Source organism: Berghia stephanieae, chromosome 9 (genome assembly GCF_034508935.2).
Source record: "Berghia stephanieae isolate SIO BIC M18660-M18661 chromosome 9, UCSD_Bste_1.3, whole genome shotgun sequence".
NCBI classification, from domain to species: domain Eukaryota; kingdom Metazoa; phylum Mollusca; class Gastropoda; order Nudibranchia; family Aeolidiidae; genus Berghia; species Berghia stephanieae.
Window position 1 is genome coordinate 34,291,414 of NC_088368.1, and position 19,865 is coordinate 34,311,278.

The window sequence follows — 19,865 nt, forward strand, 5'->3', positions numbered from 1 at the left end:
GTGTTAAATATTAAATATTTTGAGCTTGGTATAATCATGTCAGGCATGTATATATTTCATACCTGACCCGAGTCGAGTGGACTAATTTCTTCGAAATGTCTTACACACGGATACAATACTCGTGTTTGCATATCATAATCAGCCTCTTGGTAATATACATTTTTAATGCAACGAAAATGACCAGTAAGGCGAAACACATATTTCCAATCCACAAACAGCATTACGAAAATTGTTTTTAAAAAAAAATAAAAAGTATTTATAATTTCTCAAAATGGCCAATGGCAATTTACTTTCAGAACATTTTCATAGAGAGACAAGAAATATTATTTTAACCAAAAGTTTTAATAAACAGGAATGGTGCAAGCGGTGGTTGAAATCAATACTAAAAACAAAGGGGAGAAATAATCAAAACTATCATCTCTTTAAAACATATATATATCAATCACAACAACGTTAAAAACGTATTCATGTCTTAATATATTTGAGATAAATTCATATGCTTCCACAGAGGAAAAAAATTAATATGGCAATGTTTTTAAAAAAGACCACTCTATGCACACAAATATAGATTACATAATATGCATAAATGACAAATTATAATTGCATTAACTATTCCTATTTATTTATACAGATTATTACTACAATAATTACCGCTGTATCCTCGCATTCAGTGCGCTGGGTATTACTTCATGTATGTCCTAACATGTCATATAAACTAAATTTCCAATTCATTGAGTACAAGTCATTCGTCGGTTGCCCAATGCCTGTGGCTGCTTATAATCAGACCAGGTATGTACTGATTTTATATCCGTTTTGAAGTTTCGGCACCTCAGTTACGCTCAATCCCTCGTGGGGGCGGGGACGTACACTCCTCTAAACTTGGTGAGAAGTTGCCAGGCTTTGATACCAGTAAGAGGAGACACTGGGTGGCTGCGAATCGGCTTCGGTCGAGGAGGTGCCTAACAGCAAGTGCGCTTCATCAGTGGGGATTTTCCACCTGTCCCACATGTACCCGATGTGGGCAAGAACCCGAAACGGCAGAGCATCTAGTTGAACGGTGTGTTGTGACGATGCTACTAGGCGGGTTCGCGACGGTGCACGAATGCGGACCGGACATTGCTGATTGGGTTGATCGTCATAACATAGTAGTGTGAGAACCATAAGAGGCTGCTGCTCTACCCCAGTTATTAGAAGTGCGGACTCATTATCAGCGTTCAAATCTAAAGTGTAAATGAAGTTTGTCCTATCACGTGAACATACACGTCCCATAATAAATAAGTGAATGGATAAATTATTCTCATTTGTACAGATTATTTCCAGTATCATCAGGCTCACTTCATTGATATGTAGCGTATGTCCCGAGCACGTAATATCGAACAACATTTTAAATTCATTCAGTGCAAGTCATATGTTGGGGGCCCTATTTTTGTGACTGCCATGTTATTCCCGAGTCGAGTGTACAAATTTCATTGAGATGTCTTACCCAAGGATGCAATATCAATAAAGGTGTTTGCATAATATCATTATCATACATCCGCTCACCGGGAGGGGAGAAGTGGTAGATATAAAAAAAAAAAAAACTTAAGAGGGAGAGAGAGAGAGAGAGAGAGAGAGATAGAGAGAGAGAGAGAGACAGAGAGTAAGAGAGACAGAGAGAGAGAGAGAACTTTTTTTTTTTGTTACTTTTGGATCCAAAATCAATACACCGAAGCACACAATTAAAATAATATTAATAATTTGAACGAATTAATATACTTTTTGTCGGGAAGAGATGATATCCTTACTCTAACTGTAAAAAGAAAAAGGAATGCATAAAAATATAGACATTGTCATTGTTTGGCGAGGAAATTGCCTTACAAACGGGGATCACAGGGTATGCTTATACAGATTGTATAGATATTAAAAATCAATGAATACGTAATTCAACCTCATTTATATACACTATTTTTTCCCTCTATCATTATGCGTGTCCTTAGCACGTCGTATCAAATGTTCAATTTATTTAACTCACTCAATCCTAGAGATTTTTGCTACTGTTCAAAATGGAAAAAAAAAGGATTGAAAATGAGCATGGATATAGATAGTTTTATTCAACATGAAAAAAAAAAATTTTAAACATTAGCTTTGATACTACGCGTATAATTTGTCTCATAAAAATGTAATAAATAGGCATGGGGTAAAAGTAACCCAGGTAAACTACGGATATAGTCGGTGTTAGAGTTGAGTGAGTTAACGTGGGGGGGGGGGGGTCAAAAATAAAAATAAAATCAGAAAGTGAAAACAATCAAAACATAAATTATAAATCAAATCCCAGTGTTAATTATACGTCAGGTGTGAGGAATTTGAAGAAGGTCACTGCATTCTCAACTTTTCCTGAAAAATAGACGTCGATGACTTCAGTTCCAACCAGGTCCGTGACGGGTTTTGCATCCTGTCGTTGTAAAAGCCCATTCTCCTTTGCCTTGAAACTCCGAACACGGTCTTTCAGTTCGGACAGATTATCTCTCAACTTCTCTTCCGTATTTTCATTCAAATAAACTATGGCCATGTCTATTTCTTTAGCTGAGGAAGGGAAAAGAAATAAGCGAAGAAGGTTAGCCAACATGTTATAAAAATAAAACACTTTCATGATGCAAATCTGTTCAGTGCATTTTTTATACGTATCATACACCAGATATTTCCATTGCATACAGTAGGTCCTGAGCCAAATGGGCTAGGATTTTCCTTTAAGAGCGAACCATAGACATTGCTACATTGTCGTACTCTGGAAAAACCCAAAGTTTGAAAATTTGGCCAGAAAATATTGATCGATCTAAATGACTCTCATCTTGTAAAAAAAAAAAAAAAAAACAAGAAAAACTCTCAAACCTCGGACTTCGCCGCCAAATTATAAAATGTTGTTTTTTTCCAGAGTTACAGCAGTATTGTAATGTAGTCTGATGTGTGGACAAAGCGCTACCTTTTTAGATACCTTATCATCTCCATTTTAGCTGTCACCCCAGTGACCTCGACGTATGAGTACCAATGGATACAAGTATACCTCATTGTTCCAATAATATTGCCACAACTGTGCAACCATTTCGCTCTCAGTTTGCTACTGTCATATTTTCTGTATTAAAACTGAGAAGCTGAGTAACCGACTGCACTAAAATTTCTTTTGCTTTTCTCCCAGTTTGTTCTGATAGTGACACGAGATGAAATTATTTGATCGCAGTCGTGCAATTAAAAAAATCATAAATAAATAAATAGATAAGAACTACACATCTGATGATTATTATTCAAATAGAGTGTTATAGGCGATGGGAGGAAAGTGGACGAGTTTATGTATATTTTCCCTCTCTCTCACACACACACACACACACACACACATTCACATACATACACAGAATGTCTCTCTCTCTCTCTCTCTCTCTCTCTCTCTCTCTCTCTCTCTCTATCTATCTATCTACCTATCTCTCTTTCTTTCTTTCTTTCTTTCTTTCTCTTTCTCTTTCTCTCCATCCATTTGTCTATATATCTATCTCTCCATATATCCAATTGTCTATCTATCTACAAGTATCTATCTACGTGTATCTATCAAGCTCTATATCAATCTATCTATCCATCTAATTATTTGTATTAATCTATCTATCTATCTATCTATCTATCTATCTATCTATCTATCTGTCTATCTATCTATCTATCAATCTGATGTATTCCAAATAATTCTAATCATCACTTAGTGTTTGATAAGCTGATGGCATTAATTTGCTAATTTTCTTTGCCTTAGAAAATTGAACACACTTTACACAGTCCTTAAGTAAACCTCAATGTCTTCTTTTTTACCCCAACAATAACAAGAGCTTCGATGCCGTTTTCAAGTGTATTGTGAAGAGTAACGAGAGGAAAATGAATCAATAGTAAAGCGTGCCACAAACATTTGGCTTATATTTCGCATTCGTCTCAACGTAATTGTTTAGACGTATTGGAATTGAAAATGGTTGTAGTGCTTGTGCAGTCTCTCTGGGTCGATAAATTCTATATCGGTCTAAAGCCTTGCTTTCTCTTCTATACTTCAAAATATTTTGTCATTTCTATATGGGTTTTTTTGTTCTCGTTATGAGACAGTGGATCAATATTGCTTGCATCCATAAAGAGATTTTAGACTAAATGTAAAGATGTATTACTCTTGGATCTACTTTCTTTACCTCTTGGTCTCACTTTTTTTCTTAGATTGTCAAAAAATGATAGGTTAAACTAAGTTGCTAAGTTCACTGATTAAATGGTCATTGGTTTGAAAACCAACAAAATCCCTTTACTTTGTCAAATGATTCCAGGAATTTTAGAGTTTTTATATCAGACTGACACTGATAGTGATAGTAAAAGGGATTTTTATGACTTCATTCGTGCTCTTGAAAGGGACGACTAACTCAAATGATAAACTTCTGTGATCAGATTTCATCAACAACTGCTTACAGATAAATAATTATTTGAGACATTTCTTACTCTCAAGAGTCTTTGACAGTAGATAATCAGTCATCTGAAGAAATTCACTGGATGTATCCTCATCAACAACAAGCAACACCAACTGGACACTGAACTGCTTCAGAAGGTAAGAAAATTCTTCAGTGTCTGGTCGATTTCCTCCAGTAAAGGACAGCCAGGGATTAGTGATGACTTCCAAATCAAAGAGATACTGGAGAACATCCTCACACATATGGTGCTGATGAACAATTCCAAAATTGGTGTTACCAGATTCGGTCACTTCAACATTCTTTTGTAGAAAAGGTTTCCAATGATGGCCGTCTTGCAAAATAAGAATATCTGCCTCCGGAGTTTGGTCACTATCGGTTTCATCTTCTTCCTCTACAGAAGAAGAATTTGAATGATTAATGTTGAACATTCTATGGAAAAGCAGTTTACAGGATATCAATCCTTGACTCAGTTGCCATTTTGCTTCCTCTAGCATTGCCTGTGCGTGAAGTTTTTGGTACAATTTTAGAATGTTGACATCATAAAGTGCATAAATGTCTAACATAAGAAGTGCCTCTCCAGGTTTTCCTTCTTTCAAAAAGAGCTCTGATTCCTCTACAACACATTGCCGCTCTTCGAGCTCCCCCTTCATGTAGAGAGTCCTCAGCTTTTGCCTAACATGATTCTCACTGACGCTTTCTTTTATCAAACCAAAGAGAATCTTGAAACAGTAATTTCGGGACATTCTTGTGTTGGGATTTACAAACATGTCAAACAATTGAAGTCTCTCACTGGCGGTGGCATTGCGTTTGAATAGTTCAAGTCCCGTTATTAAGGCTATGGACAAATATCGATCAAAGAAAACATCTTTTCTTTTACCACCTGTCTTTTGGAGCAGTTGGTACAAACCTTCTGAAATCTTTGTCAACTTGAAAGGGTTGTTATAAATTTCTGTTACCGACCAATTGTTGATAAGGCTTCTGTAAATCTCCATCGATTCTTCAAATCGGTTTCTGCTCATATAAAGAAATCCTAAGTCCAAAAGCGGTCTGATATTTTCTTTCAACGAGAACTCATAAGATGCCTTGAAATTTTTAATAGCCTTTCTGTCGCATTCATTTCTGTTAAGGTTTCTTGTCATTTTATAATTGGTATAGGCTCTGGCCAACATATGACAGCTTACTGTGTTATCTCTTAGAGACACAGACTTCTCTAAAAGAGCAAGTCCTCTCAGGTTCCCCTGGTCTGTCAAGGCCATCCCACATTTTCTGATCACTGCAGGTGCATCCTTATCTAATATCATTGCCTTATGAACTAACTGCTCAACTTGTCTAACAGGGGCATGCTTTTTGGCCCAAAAAATGGCCAATTCACACATAGCAGCGGTTTTCCAATATGTTTCTGTCGCATTGTCAGCGACGTCTTTGAACATCTCTTCAAGTTTGCTTTCATCAATACCGCGATTAGACATTGTCATGGCCCGGCGATGTGCAAGACAGAGATGATATTTGCACTCAAAGTTATCGGGCTGTTGCCTTACCAGGTCATCATACATTGTTATACTTGCTGACATATTGCATATCCCACTCAACCGAAATAACAGATTGGCTTGGTAAGCTTTGGCAGCTATTTTCCTATCTGGAAAATCCTTTTCCAATTTTAAATTTTCTAGATGATCCAAGAACGTTGATAAATTGCTTCCTGAGTACCATTCAAGAAAGGCTCGATTTCCTAGCGTGACAAGATCGTCTGTACTAAGATATAGAGCCTCATCATTTTTACACTTAGCTTCTTCCATGTCTCCAACCTGGAAATAAAGCCAGCTGAGAACATTCAATTCTTTCAGTCTTTCTCCTTCATAACTTTCCTCCTCACTTTTAATATCATATTCCAATTTTGTTATCAATAATTTCATTCTAGTGTGACTTGGTTTTTTCATCGTTCCAATGTTAAACAAACAAGGAAAAGTCTCCATGACTTTGATGAAGTCACTTTTACTGGTTGAGTGTTCACAAGTTGCCATTATTTTTTTTAAATAACGGACCCCTTTATTTTTCTTTATCTGTTTATATCTCTATGTGTTTCCGTTGCTTGAGACGTTTATGGAAAACAAGAACGATGAGAGTCCTTAGTGTCCACCATGGAATCTGAAAATAACAAAATATTAAAAAGGCATGTAAAATGATTTTGTTAAACCTGGGATAAGAAATAACTTCAATTCTGTTGGTGTATCTATATTTATGTATGTATGTATGTATGTATGTATGCATGTATGTATGTATGTATGTATGTATGTATGTATGTATGTATGTATGTATGTATGTATTTATGTATGTATGTATGTGTGTATTTGTGTATGTATGTATATATGTATGTATGTATGTTTGTACATGTGTATGTATGTATGTATGTATTATGTATGTATGTATGCATGTATGTATGTAGATATCATAAAGGATGTATATATGTATATATGCATAAATGCCTGTATGCATGTATTTGTGTGTGTGTGTGTGTGTGTGTGTGTAATCTAAGTATGGAGTAGTATTAGTAGCAGTAACAGTAGTAGTAGTAGTAGTAGTAGTAGTAGTAGTAGTAGTAGTAGTAGTAGTAGTAGTCGTCGTCGTAGTAGTCGTAGTAGTAGTAATAATAATAGTAGTAGTAGTAGTAGTAGTAGTAGTAGTTGTTGTTGTTGTTGTTGTTGTGGTTGTAGTAGTAGTAGTAGTAGTAGTAGTAGTAGTAGTAGTAGTAGTAGTAGTAGTAGTAGTAGCAGTATTTGTTGTAGTTGTTGTGGTGGTGGTAGTAGTAGTAGTAGTAGTAGTAGTAGTAGTAGTAGTAGTAGTAGTAGTAGTAGTAGTAGTAGTAGTAGTAGTAGTAGTAGTAGTAGAAGTCGTTGTTGTTGTTGTTGTGGTAGTAGTAGTAGTAGTAGTAGTAGTAGTAGTAGTGGTAGTAGTAGTAGTAGTAGTAGTAGTGGTGGTGGTGGTGGTGGTGGTGGTGGCGGTGGTTGTGATGTTGCTGCTGTTGGTGGCAGTTGTGGTGGTGGTGGTAATAGTAGGAGAAGAAGAAGAAAAAGAAGAAGAGGAGGAGGAGGAGGAGGAGGAGGAGGAGGAGGAGGAGGAGGTAGATGATAAGAAGAAGAAGAAGAAGAAGAAGAAGAAGAAGAAGAAGAAGAAGAAGAAGAAGAAGGAGAAGAACGACAACAACAATAATAACAACAACAACAACAACAACAACAACAACAACAACAACAACAACAAAAGCGAAGAATGTGAGGTTGCAAATTCTAAGAAAATACATAATGATCTGATCGATACTGATTCAGAACAAAACTAAACCGACAGCTGCGATGGGGTGTGGGTGGTTATATAGACTTGACATTTGTCACGGAATGTTAGAAGTGAGGAAGAGGGTGAGGGGGGGGGGGGGGGGGGGGGGGGGGAAGAGAAAATATTGAAAGTTAAGTACAGTCTAGATTCATTAATCTGGTCAATGGGAAAATATTAGCAAGTATGTACACACCGACACTGATAAATCAGTTGATAAAACCTCGGAAAAAAATTTCATCGAAGGATATAAAGATATGGAAGGAAGGACTTCAGTTGTCCCCCCCCCCCCCAACCCCCTCCTCCCCTCAACCAAAATTAGAGATACCTGATAAAACATAATCTTTGCCTTCACTTGCAATATCGGAATTGATGGGAAACAGTTGGTAATAAATGGCGTCGACCGGAGTCGTATTCAACAACCGACTCAGCAAATTGTGTTTGAAATTAGAAAATTCACACCACATGAAGAACGTTTTAAAACAAATGAAAGAAGGAACTTTTTTCATCTAGAATTGTAAATAACTGGAATAAACTGCAAGAAACCACAGTATCAGCAAAAAATTTGAATAAATTCAAAGCAGAGTTGGAGATAAGCAACACCCTAGGAAACAAGTTCAATTATAAAAATTGGTCCAATCATTAATAGATGAGGAGGAGCGAAGGAGACTACACCAAGTTTAAAAGCTCTATACAGAGGTATCCAGGTATACATATAAAATTAAAACTTATTTCAAATAGTAAAATTTATTGGGAATTGCTACTACGTTAAATTCCATAATCGCTAAAAGATTAAGTTTTATAATAATAAAAGTGCAGTGAAACTATGGAAGTCCTGCCAAAGACATATTTTGTAAGATCTTTCCCTTTGTCCTACTTACGTCGTTCGATACCCAGAAGCATGATTCAATGTTCTGTTTGTCACAAACAGCTTTTAAGATTCATAAAATTATTATAATATATCAGTCTTTCTCCATTGACCTTTTAATAAGGTCCATAGCAACTCTAACTTTAGCGTTGAATTCTCCTTCGATGTGTATGATAGTGATGTGTTTCCTGAAAACTTTGCTAAATCTTTTTTACTTTTTTCCGGGAATTTCCCCCTATCTTATTGTTGGTGCGTAAACATCAATGATGGAAATTGTCTTGTATCTGACGTGAACTTATTCGCAGGTCTGTTAACCCAATTTATTATGCCTCATTGTTGTAATGGAAATCTAATAAAAATGACGGAAAATGTTGTCCATTACAATATTGTTAATGGAGATAAAGATAAAGGGAGTAAATCTGACTCATGAACGAACAACACAAAACAAACGACGTTTCGGCCCTTGGCCTTTATCAAGTAAAACAGAATACATATATATATACATATATATATGTATATATATATATATATATATATATATATATATATATATATATATATACATATATATATATTAGACTGTCAAGAATGTTAAACAAGCCCGTTGTTGCGTTCAATTGTCTAACCTGCAAATATGTTCATGTCGTATCTGATCGTATCATTTGTCATTATTCATCGAAATCAAATATTATGGAGGTAAGTTCTTTATCAATGGCATTCTTAAAAATATTAATTGAATTGGAATTTTTGGTCTCAAACGTTAGATAATTCCAACTTGTTAGAGTTCTCGAATAATGGTATTTTCTTATAGACGAATTATATCATTCAACAAATATCTTAAGATTATCTTCCTTAGTATATGAAACGTGTGAATGATTTTAGACAATCAATATAATCCATTTTGCAAGAGTCTATACTGCCGGACTCTGGAAAAACCCGTATTAAAAAAATTCGCGAAATCCCAGGTTTGAGAGTTTTTGCCATGATGAGAGTCATTTAAATCGATCGATATTTGAAGGACGAGTTTTCTGGCTAAATGTTTAAATATAGGTTTTTCCAGAGAACGGCGGTAGATATATATAGACTGTACGAAAAGAAAAGTGCGATGAATTACCCAATCTATTCTAATCCCAGGGGAAAGATGGTGACTATTGCTCATGTATTCAAAAGAGATAAAAACATACCAGCTAATAAAGCCATGAATACTTTTTTACCCCTTCTCGACACAAGAAATATATAAAGGCAGACCACTCATGCTAATTCATACTGTCCTAAAGAGAGACTTAAAACGCCTCCAAAATCATGAAAAACTTAATCGAAGGAAGATCTTATGACTTTTGCATGCACTGCAAAAGACAGTGAACTATGGAAAGAATTGATTCGGGTGATTAGACAAGTAGCCGAGACGTCCCGATAGGATGATTAGGAGAAGAAAGGCTATATGTCAGTTAGAAAGTCACTTGGAAATAATAATCTCTTTGATATATTTTGTATCTCATCAAACGAATTCAGACAATGGATAAACATATACTATAATATACTATGATATACTCAATCACAATTTGTTATGTCAACGCACCATTAAATATATTATGTATATGTATGTATATGTGTGTTTGTGCGCGCGCGCGAGTGTGTGTGTGTGTGTGTGTGTGTGTGTGTGCGGGTATGTATCGTCTACAGTGAAAAAAAAATCCTGACTACCTTCCGCTGCGGAATTTAGCCTGTGCGTTAATTTTTCTATCCCTATAATTCAAGACAACGACATTTTGGCGCCTTAACATCATGCAAGTAGACAGCCTCTTTAAAAGTCTTACAAATCATCTGAAGAAAATATCCACCTTTAGAGATTTTCTTACTAAATGTGCAACAATGAAACTCGTCACAACTCTCGTTTTATCACGTCATGACTATTGCAATGGTCTTTTATCTCACATAAGCCATGATAAAATCTCGCGCCTGTAGGTCATACAGAACAGTGCAGCTAAATTAGTAAGAAGACAAAAGAGAATGGCACACTCCCTGCCTATTCTGTATGAGCTGCACTGGCTGCCTGTCAAGGAAAGAATCATTTTAAAGATTGCTCTGTTTTTGTTTTAAAAGCTTAAATGGTGAAGCACCTGTTTACATTAAAAGCATATATGTACCAAATAGGAATTTCCTATCCTCTACTGACAAAACAAAGCTTACACTTAGAAATAATTATAATTATAAATTTTATAACGACCGTTCCTTTACCCACACTGGGCCCCTTGTGAGGAATGAGCTGCCCAGAAGGATAAGAGAAGCAAAATATATTGTCAAAGCACTACCTTTTTACCGTTATGTTTTCATGATATTGATACGATATTACATACACTGATGCTATTGATATCATTGTGGTATACGTTTTATATATGTAACATTTGTATATTTATTTGTAACGTGCATTCATTGAGTATCGCACAGTGATGAAAATGCGCGATATAAATGTCATGTATCATTATTATTATTATTGTGCTCAAGATTTTATCTGGTCATTTTTCTTCTGTGTCGTGTTTATTGTATTTTATTCTCTTTTCGTTATTATTGTTATTATTAATTCAATTATTTTGAAACGTTTATATCGACTCGCACGTTATTTGTATATATGCGCACGTCAGTTTTATTAATGCCTGCGATAGATAGATGAGGAGAGAGAAAGGCTGGAGGTCTAAGTGATTAGTCTTATAATGAATGCCTGCGATAGATAGATGAGGAGAGAGAAAGGATGGAGGTCTCAGTGATTAGTCTTATAATGAATGCCTGCGATAGATAGATGAGGAGAGAGAAAGGATGGAGGTCTCAGTGATTAGTCTTATAATGAATGCCTGCGATAGATAGATGAGGAGAGAGAAAGGATGGAGGTCTCAGTGATTAGTCTTATAACGAATGCCTGCGATAGATAGATGAGGAGAGAGAAAGAATGGAGGTCTCAGTGATTAGACTTATAATGAATGCCTGCGATAGATAGATGAGAGAGAAAGGATGGAGGTCTCAGTGATTAGTCTTAAATGAATGCCTGCGATAGATAGATGAGGAGAGAGAAAGGATGGAGGTCTCAGTGATTAGTCTTATAATGAATGCCTGCGATAGATAGATGAGGAGAGAGAAAGGCTGGAGGTCTAAGTGATTAGTCTTATAATGAATGCCTGCGATAGATAGATGAGGAGAGAGAAAGAATGGAGGTCTCAGTGATTAGTCTTATAATGAATGCCTGCGATAGATAGATTGGGAGAGAGAAAGGATGAAGGTCTCAGTGATTAGTCTTATAATGAATGCCTGCGATAGATAGATGAGGAGAGAGAAAGGACGAAGGTCTCAGTGATTAGTCTTATAATGAATGCCTGCGATAGATAGATGAGGAGAGAGAAAGAATGGAGGTCTCAGTGATTAGTCTTATAATGAATGCCTGCGATAGATAGATGAGGAGAGAGAAAGGACGAAGGTCTCAGTGATTAGTCTTATAATGAATGCCTGCGATAGATAGATGAGGAGAGAGAAAGAATGCAGGTCTCAGTGATTAGACTTATAATGAATGCCTGCGATAGATAGATGAGAGAGAAAGGATGAAGGTCTCAGTGATTAGTCTTATAATGAATGCCTGCGATATATAGATGAGGAGAGAGAAAGAATGGAGGTCTCAGTGATTAGTCTTATAATGAATGCCTGCGATAGATAGATGAGGAGAGAGAAAGGATGGATGTCTCAGTGATTAGTCTTATAATGAATGCCTGCGATAGATAGATGAGGAGAGAGAAAGAATGGAGGTCTCAGTGATTAGACTTATAATGAATGCCTGCGATAGATAGATGAGGAGAGAGAAAGGATGAAGGTCTCAGTGATTAGTCTTATAATGAATGTGCAGTTGATTTGCTAGTATAGAATATCTGATAAATCATTATTCATGTATTCTCAAATTTAAGTTTTCTAATTTTATTGAGCTTTTTTTAAAAATTGAGCTTTATATAGCGCAATATCCACTAAATATGCTCAAAGCGCTTTACTAGGGATCCTTGGTCAACAGCAACATTTAACATGCAGGACGGGACATGACGTCTGTTAGGCGATATTACAATTTTTCGGACAAAGACAACACTGTTAACAACTCGGTACTCATTTTACACATGAGTACGATGAGAGAATGTGAGTAAAGAGCCTTTCCAAGGACACAACTATGCGCCGATCCAATATTACAACTAAATTATGTTTCAGGGTACTTACGGACAAAAGCTACACATCGTAGAAATCCCTTTATTGAATTTAAGAATGACTTTTAAATCAAACGTTGACTCACATAATATATAAAGAACAATGTTGGGGGTAATCATATACAAAATAGATTATAACCACTCTCGTTAAAACAATGATAGGTTCCTATCTCAATCTTGAGATCTAGTATATCCCTTGCCAAGCAAAACTACCTTGTAGAATCAATTTCAATTTAAAGAACCGATTACAATTACTATGAAGGCCACATTTCTGAGAATCGCAACTGAAAATAGAAATCAACGGTAATTTAAAAATAGATGAGAAAAAATAATATTCTTTTTATTCATCCCATAGGGGAAATTTATTCAAGACTAGAATAACCCAAGCGTCAATCGCAGTACAGCGCCGTAAATTTAGCTAGGACGAGGTGACTTGCTCAAGGCCACACACAGCGCAGCGACGGGTGATCGAATTCGGTTCCTTTCAGGTACGAAGCAAAGACCGTACCGATGAGCTACGCTGCTCCCCCCCCCCCCCCCCCCCCCCCCCCCCCCCCTCCCCGGTTAGAAGAAACGAAACTAAACGAAAAGTTAGTCAAGCAGATGAAGGGATGGGGATTTGGGAAACAGCTAGAACTAATAAGTTCCTATGAAGTATGGGAGGGAGCTGGGGGATGGAAACATTTGGATCTGGATCATCCCTTAATTTTAATGTTTATATTGGTCGTTATCCCATTACTCCAAATGGGAAAAAATAAATAAATAAATAAATAAATAAAAATAAAAATAAAAATAAAAAATTAAAAAAAAAAAAAAATATCTATATATATATATATATATATATATATATATATATATATATATATATATATATATATATATATTATAATGAGCATTGCTACATATTTACCATACTCAATGGGAATTGACAATTTTTCATGTATTCATCCAGCAGACTATAATGTAGAGCCAAATTTCTATTTTGTACAGTGCAAGTCGTCTATTCGGCGTCCTTTTTGGACCAGCACTCTTACGATGTCCATCAGTGCCTAAACCCAGTTGCTCATTTACTCCTGAGTCGGATAGGGATGTGTTTAGCAGCGTAATATAGGTAATTCGAAGATCAATACAGTGTAGTATATTATTTGAAAATTCTTGTGTTCATCCAGCCTTAAAAGTGGTGTTGATGGTCGATTCATGGGTTACTCTATATACGTGATATTTATATTATCTTAGCCAAGAGTCACTGAACGCGGTTATTATCTATTTTCTATCTGTATGTGAAAATGAAATTAGAACTCTGTGGATTTTTAACGAGACTGTTGAGATTTCCTCGAACTGCGAACTGCGGGGGAAACGAATCGGTTTCGATTTCCAAGAAATAGGTTCCCAACTAACCATGACTTCCGATTTCGTAACAATCAATCAGCCTATCGACAGTGAATGGAAATAGCGCTATGACCAGACATGTTTTCGTTTCGGTTTGGTGATTTTATGCCAAATTTCAAACATTAATTTAGCAATTTTTTATTTATTTTGTGTTTGTTTTATGTGTTGCTTTGTTGTTTTCTTGTTTGTTTTGTTTTTTGTTTTTGTTGTTTTGTTGTTTTTTTTTTGCTTGTTCTTTTTGTTTTGTTTTTTAGGTTCTGTTGTTTTTGTTGTTTTTATGTTCTGTCTCGGGTGTGTGTTTGTTTCTTGTTTTCTTTTTCTTTTCTTTTTTTTTTTAAATTTTATAAAATTATTTTGTTTTGTTTTGTTTTTTTTATTTGTAATTGGATTTTTGGTGTTGTTGTTATCTTTTGATAAATATTTTAAAGATGACGTTGCACTTTGCAAAATCTAACATTTTTTATTTGGTATGTTAATGTGGTAAATGTGACCGTTTGTATTGTTATTTCACGGGTGTTGAATAGTTCGCCAACTGGATAGGGAGAGAAGAGAGAGAGAGAGAGAGAGAGAGAGAGAGAGAGAGAGAGAGAGAGAGAGAGAGAGTTTGCACAAAAATCGACTAAATAACAACACACAGTTACGTATATCGAAAGATATGGAGTATTATCTCGTTACTGGGCAGCTTTCATTGTTGCGCCTTTGTGGTTTTATATTACTCGCCTCCTGACCGGTAAGTCTTTGGTTCAGTCTCGCTCTGGGTAGCGCAAAGTTCACCCTGTGGAAAAGGCTATTAAAGCAAATGATCTCAATGTACACGTGTGCCCAATGAGTACCTGGCCGGTAACAGCATTATACGACTATATGGTCTGCGGTGTGACACTCACCTTCGGATCGGAAGATCCAGGGTTCGAGTCTCGTTCTGAGCAGCACATAGTTGAGTCATTGGTAAAGACCTTTACTAAAATTCTCGCCCCGTCCTTAGATGTAGAATGATTACCTAGCCGTTCCTAGTGTTGTCTCTGTTGAAAACAAAATGAAATATTGCCTGTCTAGTCGTACATGTTAAGTATTGCTGTTGGACCCCTTGTAAAGCGATTTGAGCACGTTTAGAATTGCTCTATTTAAAAGCCATTTTAAATCAAAGAGGAAGAGAATTGCTACAGACCTGTCTCAGACCTGTGTGTTGATAATGACAAGAGCCACGATACAGACTATAAAAATGTGGTTGTATACAATCTGATTTTGATTGCTGTAACCTTTTGTTATTCGATTCAATTCAATTCAAATAATTATATATTGTCGGCATTTAAAAAATGTTTCGTAGATAATGTAGTCAGGCTAATAGAAGCCTTTTACCGACATAGGTTTTAACACATAATGCATAAAAATACATAGTAATACATTTTCCCTTAAAAACATTCCCTCATCAAGTTTCCAATCATGACACACAAAGAAAAGTAACATAATTTTATATATTTATATATATATATATATATATATATATATATATATATATATATATATATATATGTGTGTGTATGTATATATATATATATATATATATATATATATATATATATATGTGTGTGTGTGTGTGTGTGTGTGTGTGTGTACGGTAAGATCAATTACAAATATTACATTTGCATGGCTGGCCATTCCATGAGAGGATATGATTTTTGAAAACATTAAAATTTGAAATATTCCTGATGTGCTCGGGAAGTTCATTCCAAAGCACAGCAACAGAATATCTGAAAGATCGTTTGCCATAAGACGTTGTTCTGACTCTTGGAATATCAAGGAGGTTTGAATATCTAAAATTTTATCTGTTATTTTTCAAAATGACCATATCAGATAGACAAGGAGGAGCAATTTTGTATAAAATTTTTAACGTTTCCAAAGCAATTGTTCTCATTCGTCTTATTTGTAGGGAGGTGACTTTGGCCTTTGAAAATAATTGGTCGTAGGATTTTTAGTCATCTTCATAATTAGAACGCAGTGCTCTTTCTTGTATCTTTTCAAGATTATCACAATTAGTTTTAGAACAGAAATGCCAAGCTAATGGACAGAAATTGAAATTTGACAATACAAAAGAGTGAAATATTGTTAACTTGTGCTGGTAGCATCACGCTCTCAAGTACACGATGGCAGGTAAGATACCAGCCTTCATACTTACAACGCAAAGATTTCCAAAGAGGAAATTAGCAACACATCGGTATAGATAATATTTCGTTCCGTTTCATATTTGAACTTACTTTTTCCACAATGAATCAAATCACGACTGTCGATTGATCAGACTACAATGATGTCCATGGTCGACTGTCAATTCTATATTTAGGCCAGCGAAAGTTTCATTGAAACTCAAACAAATTGAACCCAAAAAAAATAAATAATTAAACACACACACAAAAAAAAAACAACATAAAATGTGTTCTGATTAATCACAATATGTTAGTCAGTTACAATGCCAGCAGAACAATGTTTGTCTCCACTATACTTTCTAATCGGTTGTTTTTTTTCGGACTTTGAAGCAAACCTTTCTACTTCGAGTCTCCGATTACTCGCAACTACCGAGCCGATTAGATTTGGGTTTTTTTAGTTTTTACTCACAAAATGTGTACTTTCGACGATCTTTCGGGTTTCTTTTAAAGCCGGTGTCAAGAGCAACAGGACACTTTTTGCCTCTGTCATTCGTAACCGACGTACTTACCTTCCGAATCGGAGCTCTCTTTATCTAAAAATAGCTGCTATCTTGTCGACGCTATGATATAATATTATAGTAATTAGTCTCAGACTAAGCTTCTTGTCCGGCTTCAGCAAATGACTAAAACTTGGCCAAACTTAGTCCGAAGGTGTCGTGATTTTAGTCTGGGACCGACTGGGCCCGTTTTCATGAACGCGGACTAGCGCTGAGTTTTCTGACTATAGTCAAGGACCTGAAAAAATCGGATGTGATGTGAGCTGACCAAGCATGTCCCAGACTAAAATCACGGCACTTTCGGACTAAGTTTGGCCAAGTTTTAGTCATTTGCTGACGCCTGACTTCAATCTTAGTCTGAGGCTAGTTACTAGCATACGTTGTTTGTGGCAGTATATTTTCAGTCTTACTAGGTTTACACGTTTAAAGACAAGGCGGTAGGTGGAGATTAGCAAAAGCATGCAGTGATCAAATAAATCTAATATGTTTAACATACAAAAATAAATCTGATGTATTTTTGTTGTTTTGTTTATTTTGTTTGTTTTTGTTTTTGTTTTTGTTGTTGTTGTATTTGTTTGTTGTTGTTTTTTATTATGTTTTTGTCTGTTGTTTTTTTTTGTTTGTTTGTTTTTTTTGGTTTTTGCTTTTCTTTTCTTTTTTTTTTTTTTCTTTTTTTATCCTTTGTATGGCAGTCTACGTATTTATGTAGTAAAGGGAGAGTGAAATCTTTACAGTGGTTAAAATCGCTTGTGACCCATCAATACGACGTCGGGTGAATTTATTCGAATGTTTTTTCTTTACTCAAAATAGTCTTTGCTGTGTTGTCGTCCGATGATAGTGGAATGAAAACGTTGATGATGATGGCATGAGTGTATTCATGTCTAGATAAAAAGGTCATGAAGTTATGGTGAGAAATTCAATATATGTTGTGCGATTGGCTAAGAAGCTCATGTGATTGCATTCCGGAAATATAAAGAACCAAAACACCAAAATGTGTGCAACATTGAATGTATGTCCCGTCCTACATGTTAAATGTTGCTGTTGACCAGAGACCCCTTGTAAAACCACTTTGAGCACATTTAGTTGCGTTATATAAAGCTCAATTATTTTAATTTTTCTATAATATAGTCGAGTTAATGCAGTTTAGTGAGAATTTCTCATAAATATGGATGGCAAATAACCAAAACAAAGACCTGATTGACGTAAAATTCGTTCTATCTATATGATCATCACAGTATTCTTTCTTGATCTGACAGTTGCCGAGGTGTCATCATTTCTTGTTGGTGTATGTGCAAACTTCACATCCTGTTCTTTTACTAACGTTACACCGATTTCCTCGAAATAGTGAGAACTATATACGAGGGTAGATGATGATGATGATGATGATGATGATGATGATGATGATGATGATGATGATGATGATGATGATGATAGTAATAAATTGGTCAGTACTGATGAACATAGGGCCTATTCGTCAGTGCTGACAAAGACCTTTTCGCACTTATTCGTCACTACTGGATTATTCCATAAGTAATAAAATTATATAAAAAATCCCAGTCAACTTATCCCACGACTGTTACTGTTAGTAACACTTAGACAAATTTTATTTAAGTTTAAGGTGTTAGATGCTGTTGGGGCAACGGAACGACCCGTTGTTTTATGCCACCATAAGATTATTTTTATCTTATGTTGTCCATTCTATTTATTAGTCTGGGTTTGTTTTTGTTTTTTTGTTGTTTTTTTTTTTTTTGGGGGGGGGGGTTGTTGTTTGTTTGTTTTTGTTTTGTTTTTTTTTTTTTTGGGGGGGGGGGTTGTTTTTTGGGGGGTTTTTTGTTTGTTTGTTTTCTTTTTTTTTTTTTTTTTATTTTGTTGTTTATTTTATTTTTGTGTGTTGTTTTCTTTATCTTTTTGTGTTTGTTTGTTTGTTTTTTTTTTTTTTTTTTTTTTTTTTTTTTGGTGTTTTTTGGGGGGGGGGGGGGGGTTATGGTTTGTTTGTTTTTGTTGCTTTTTTTATTTATTTATTATTTTTGGGGGTGTTGTTTTGTTTGTTTTTGTTTTGTCATTCAGCCCATGCCAACATAAGCGTTAAGGAACAAAATTATTGTTTCATTAAATGGCAATCGTTCAAGCGTGACAACAACAACCTGTTTTAAAGTCATATAAATTTGTTACCCATTTCCTCAAAATGGTATCATGTCGGGCTGATTGAAAATGATCAAAATTTATTTTATACACAAAATCTATAAAACTGTATTTAGTTTTTGTGTTTTATTCAAGATAATGATTGAAATCTGTAAACTGACCAAACTATAGGACCAATTGAGTTTTTAGTGTTTTATTAAAGAGAATGATTGAAAATTGTAAAACTGACAAAACCAAAAGACTTGTGTTGAGGTTTTTTTATGTTTTATTAAAGAGAATGATCAATATCTATTAAACTGACAAAACAACAAAGACTTGTGTTGAGCTTTTTTGTGTTTATTAAAGAGAATGATTAAAATCTGATAATCTGACCAAACTATAGAAATTGTTGAGTTTTGGTTCGTTTGTTCTTTTGTATGTTTATTAAAGAGAATGATCAAAATCTGTTAACTCACAAAATCTATAATTTCACATGTAATGACCAATCGTTTTAGCATGAAACCCATTTTGTTATTTGGTTAACTCAGAAATAATACCGTTTGGAAGTTATAGGTGATATATATATTTATATATATATATATATATATATATATATATATATATATATATATATATTATCCATTTTACAACAACAACAACAACAACAACAACAACCAAATCAAAATAGTGCATAACCCAACAAGCAGATAGATATAGATAGATATATGAATAGGTAAATAGATAGATAGATAGATAGATAGATAGATAGATAGATAGATAGATAGATA

General features: G+C 35.1%; 1 protein-coding gene across 4 annotated transcripts; it reads right to left on the reverse strand.

Moving 5' to 3' along the window:
- Window positions 1-255: 255 nt before the first annotated feature.
- On the reverse strand, window positions 256-15,650 carry LOC144980104 (uncharacterized). Of its 4 annotated transcripts, none has more exons than XM_078927636.1 (3): window positions 15,146-15,650; window positions 4,486-6,599; window positions 256-2,562 (listed from the first exon to the last, which is right to left on the reverse strand). In XM_078927636.1, the coding sequence occupies exons 2-3, from the start codon at window positions 6,473-6,475 to the stop codon at window positions 2,321-2,323; spliced, it is 2,232 nt and encodes a 743-aa protein (XP_078783762.1). In that variant the 5' UTR covers window positions 6,476-6,599; window positions 15,146-15,650; the 3' UTR covers window positions 256-2,320. The 4 variants fall into 4 exon arrangements, with proteins under 4 accessions (XP_078783762.1, XP_078783764.1, XP_078783760.1 ...); XM_078927638.1 differs by lacking the exon at window positions 15,146-15,650 and adding an exon at window positions 12,959-13,377; XM_078927634.1 differs by lacking the exon at window positions 15,146-15,650 and adding an exon at window positions 12,886-13,377.
- Between the last annotated feature and the right edge of the window lie 4,215 nt (window positions 15,651-19,865).

What these genes read in the sequence shown, in the direction of transcription:
- LOC144980104 (XM_078927636.1), bottom strand. Translation starts at nt 6,475, where the DNA reads ATGGCAACTTGTGAACACTCAACCAGTAAAAGTGACTTCATCAAAGTC. An exon ending in ACTGTCAAAGACTCTTGAGA is followed by an intron (nt 2,563 to 4,485) that starts GTAAGAAATGTC and finishes TCCCTTCCTCAG; the next exon opens with CTAAAGAAATAGACATGGCC.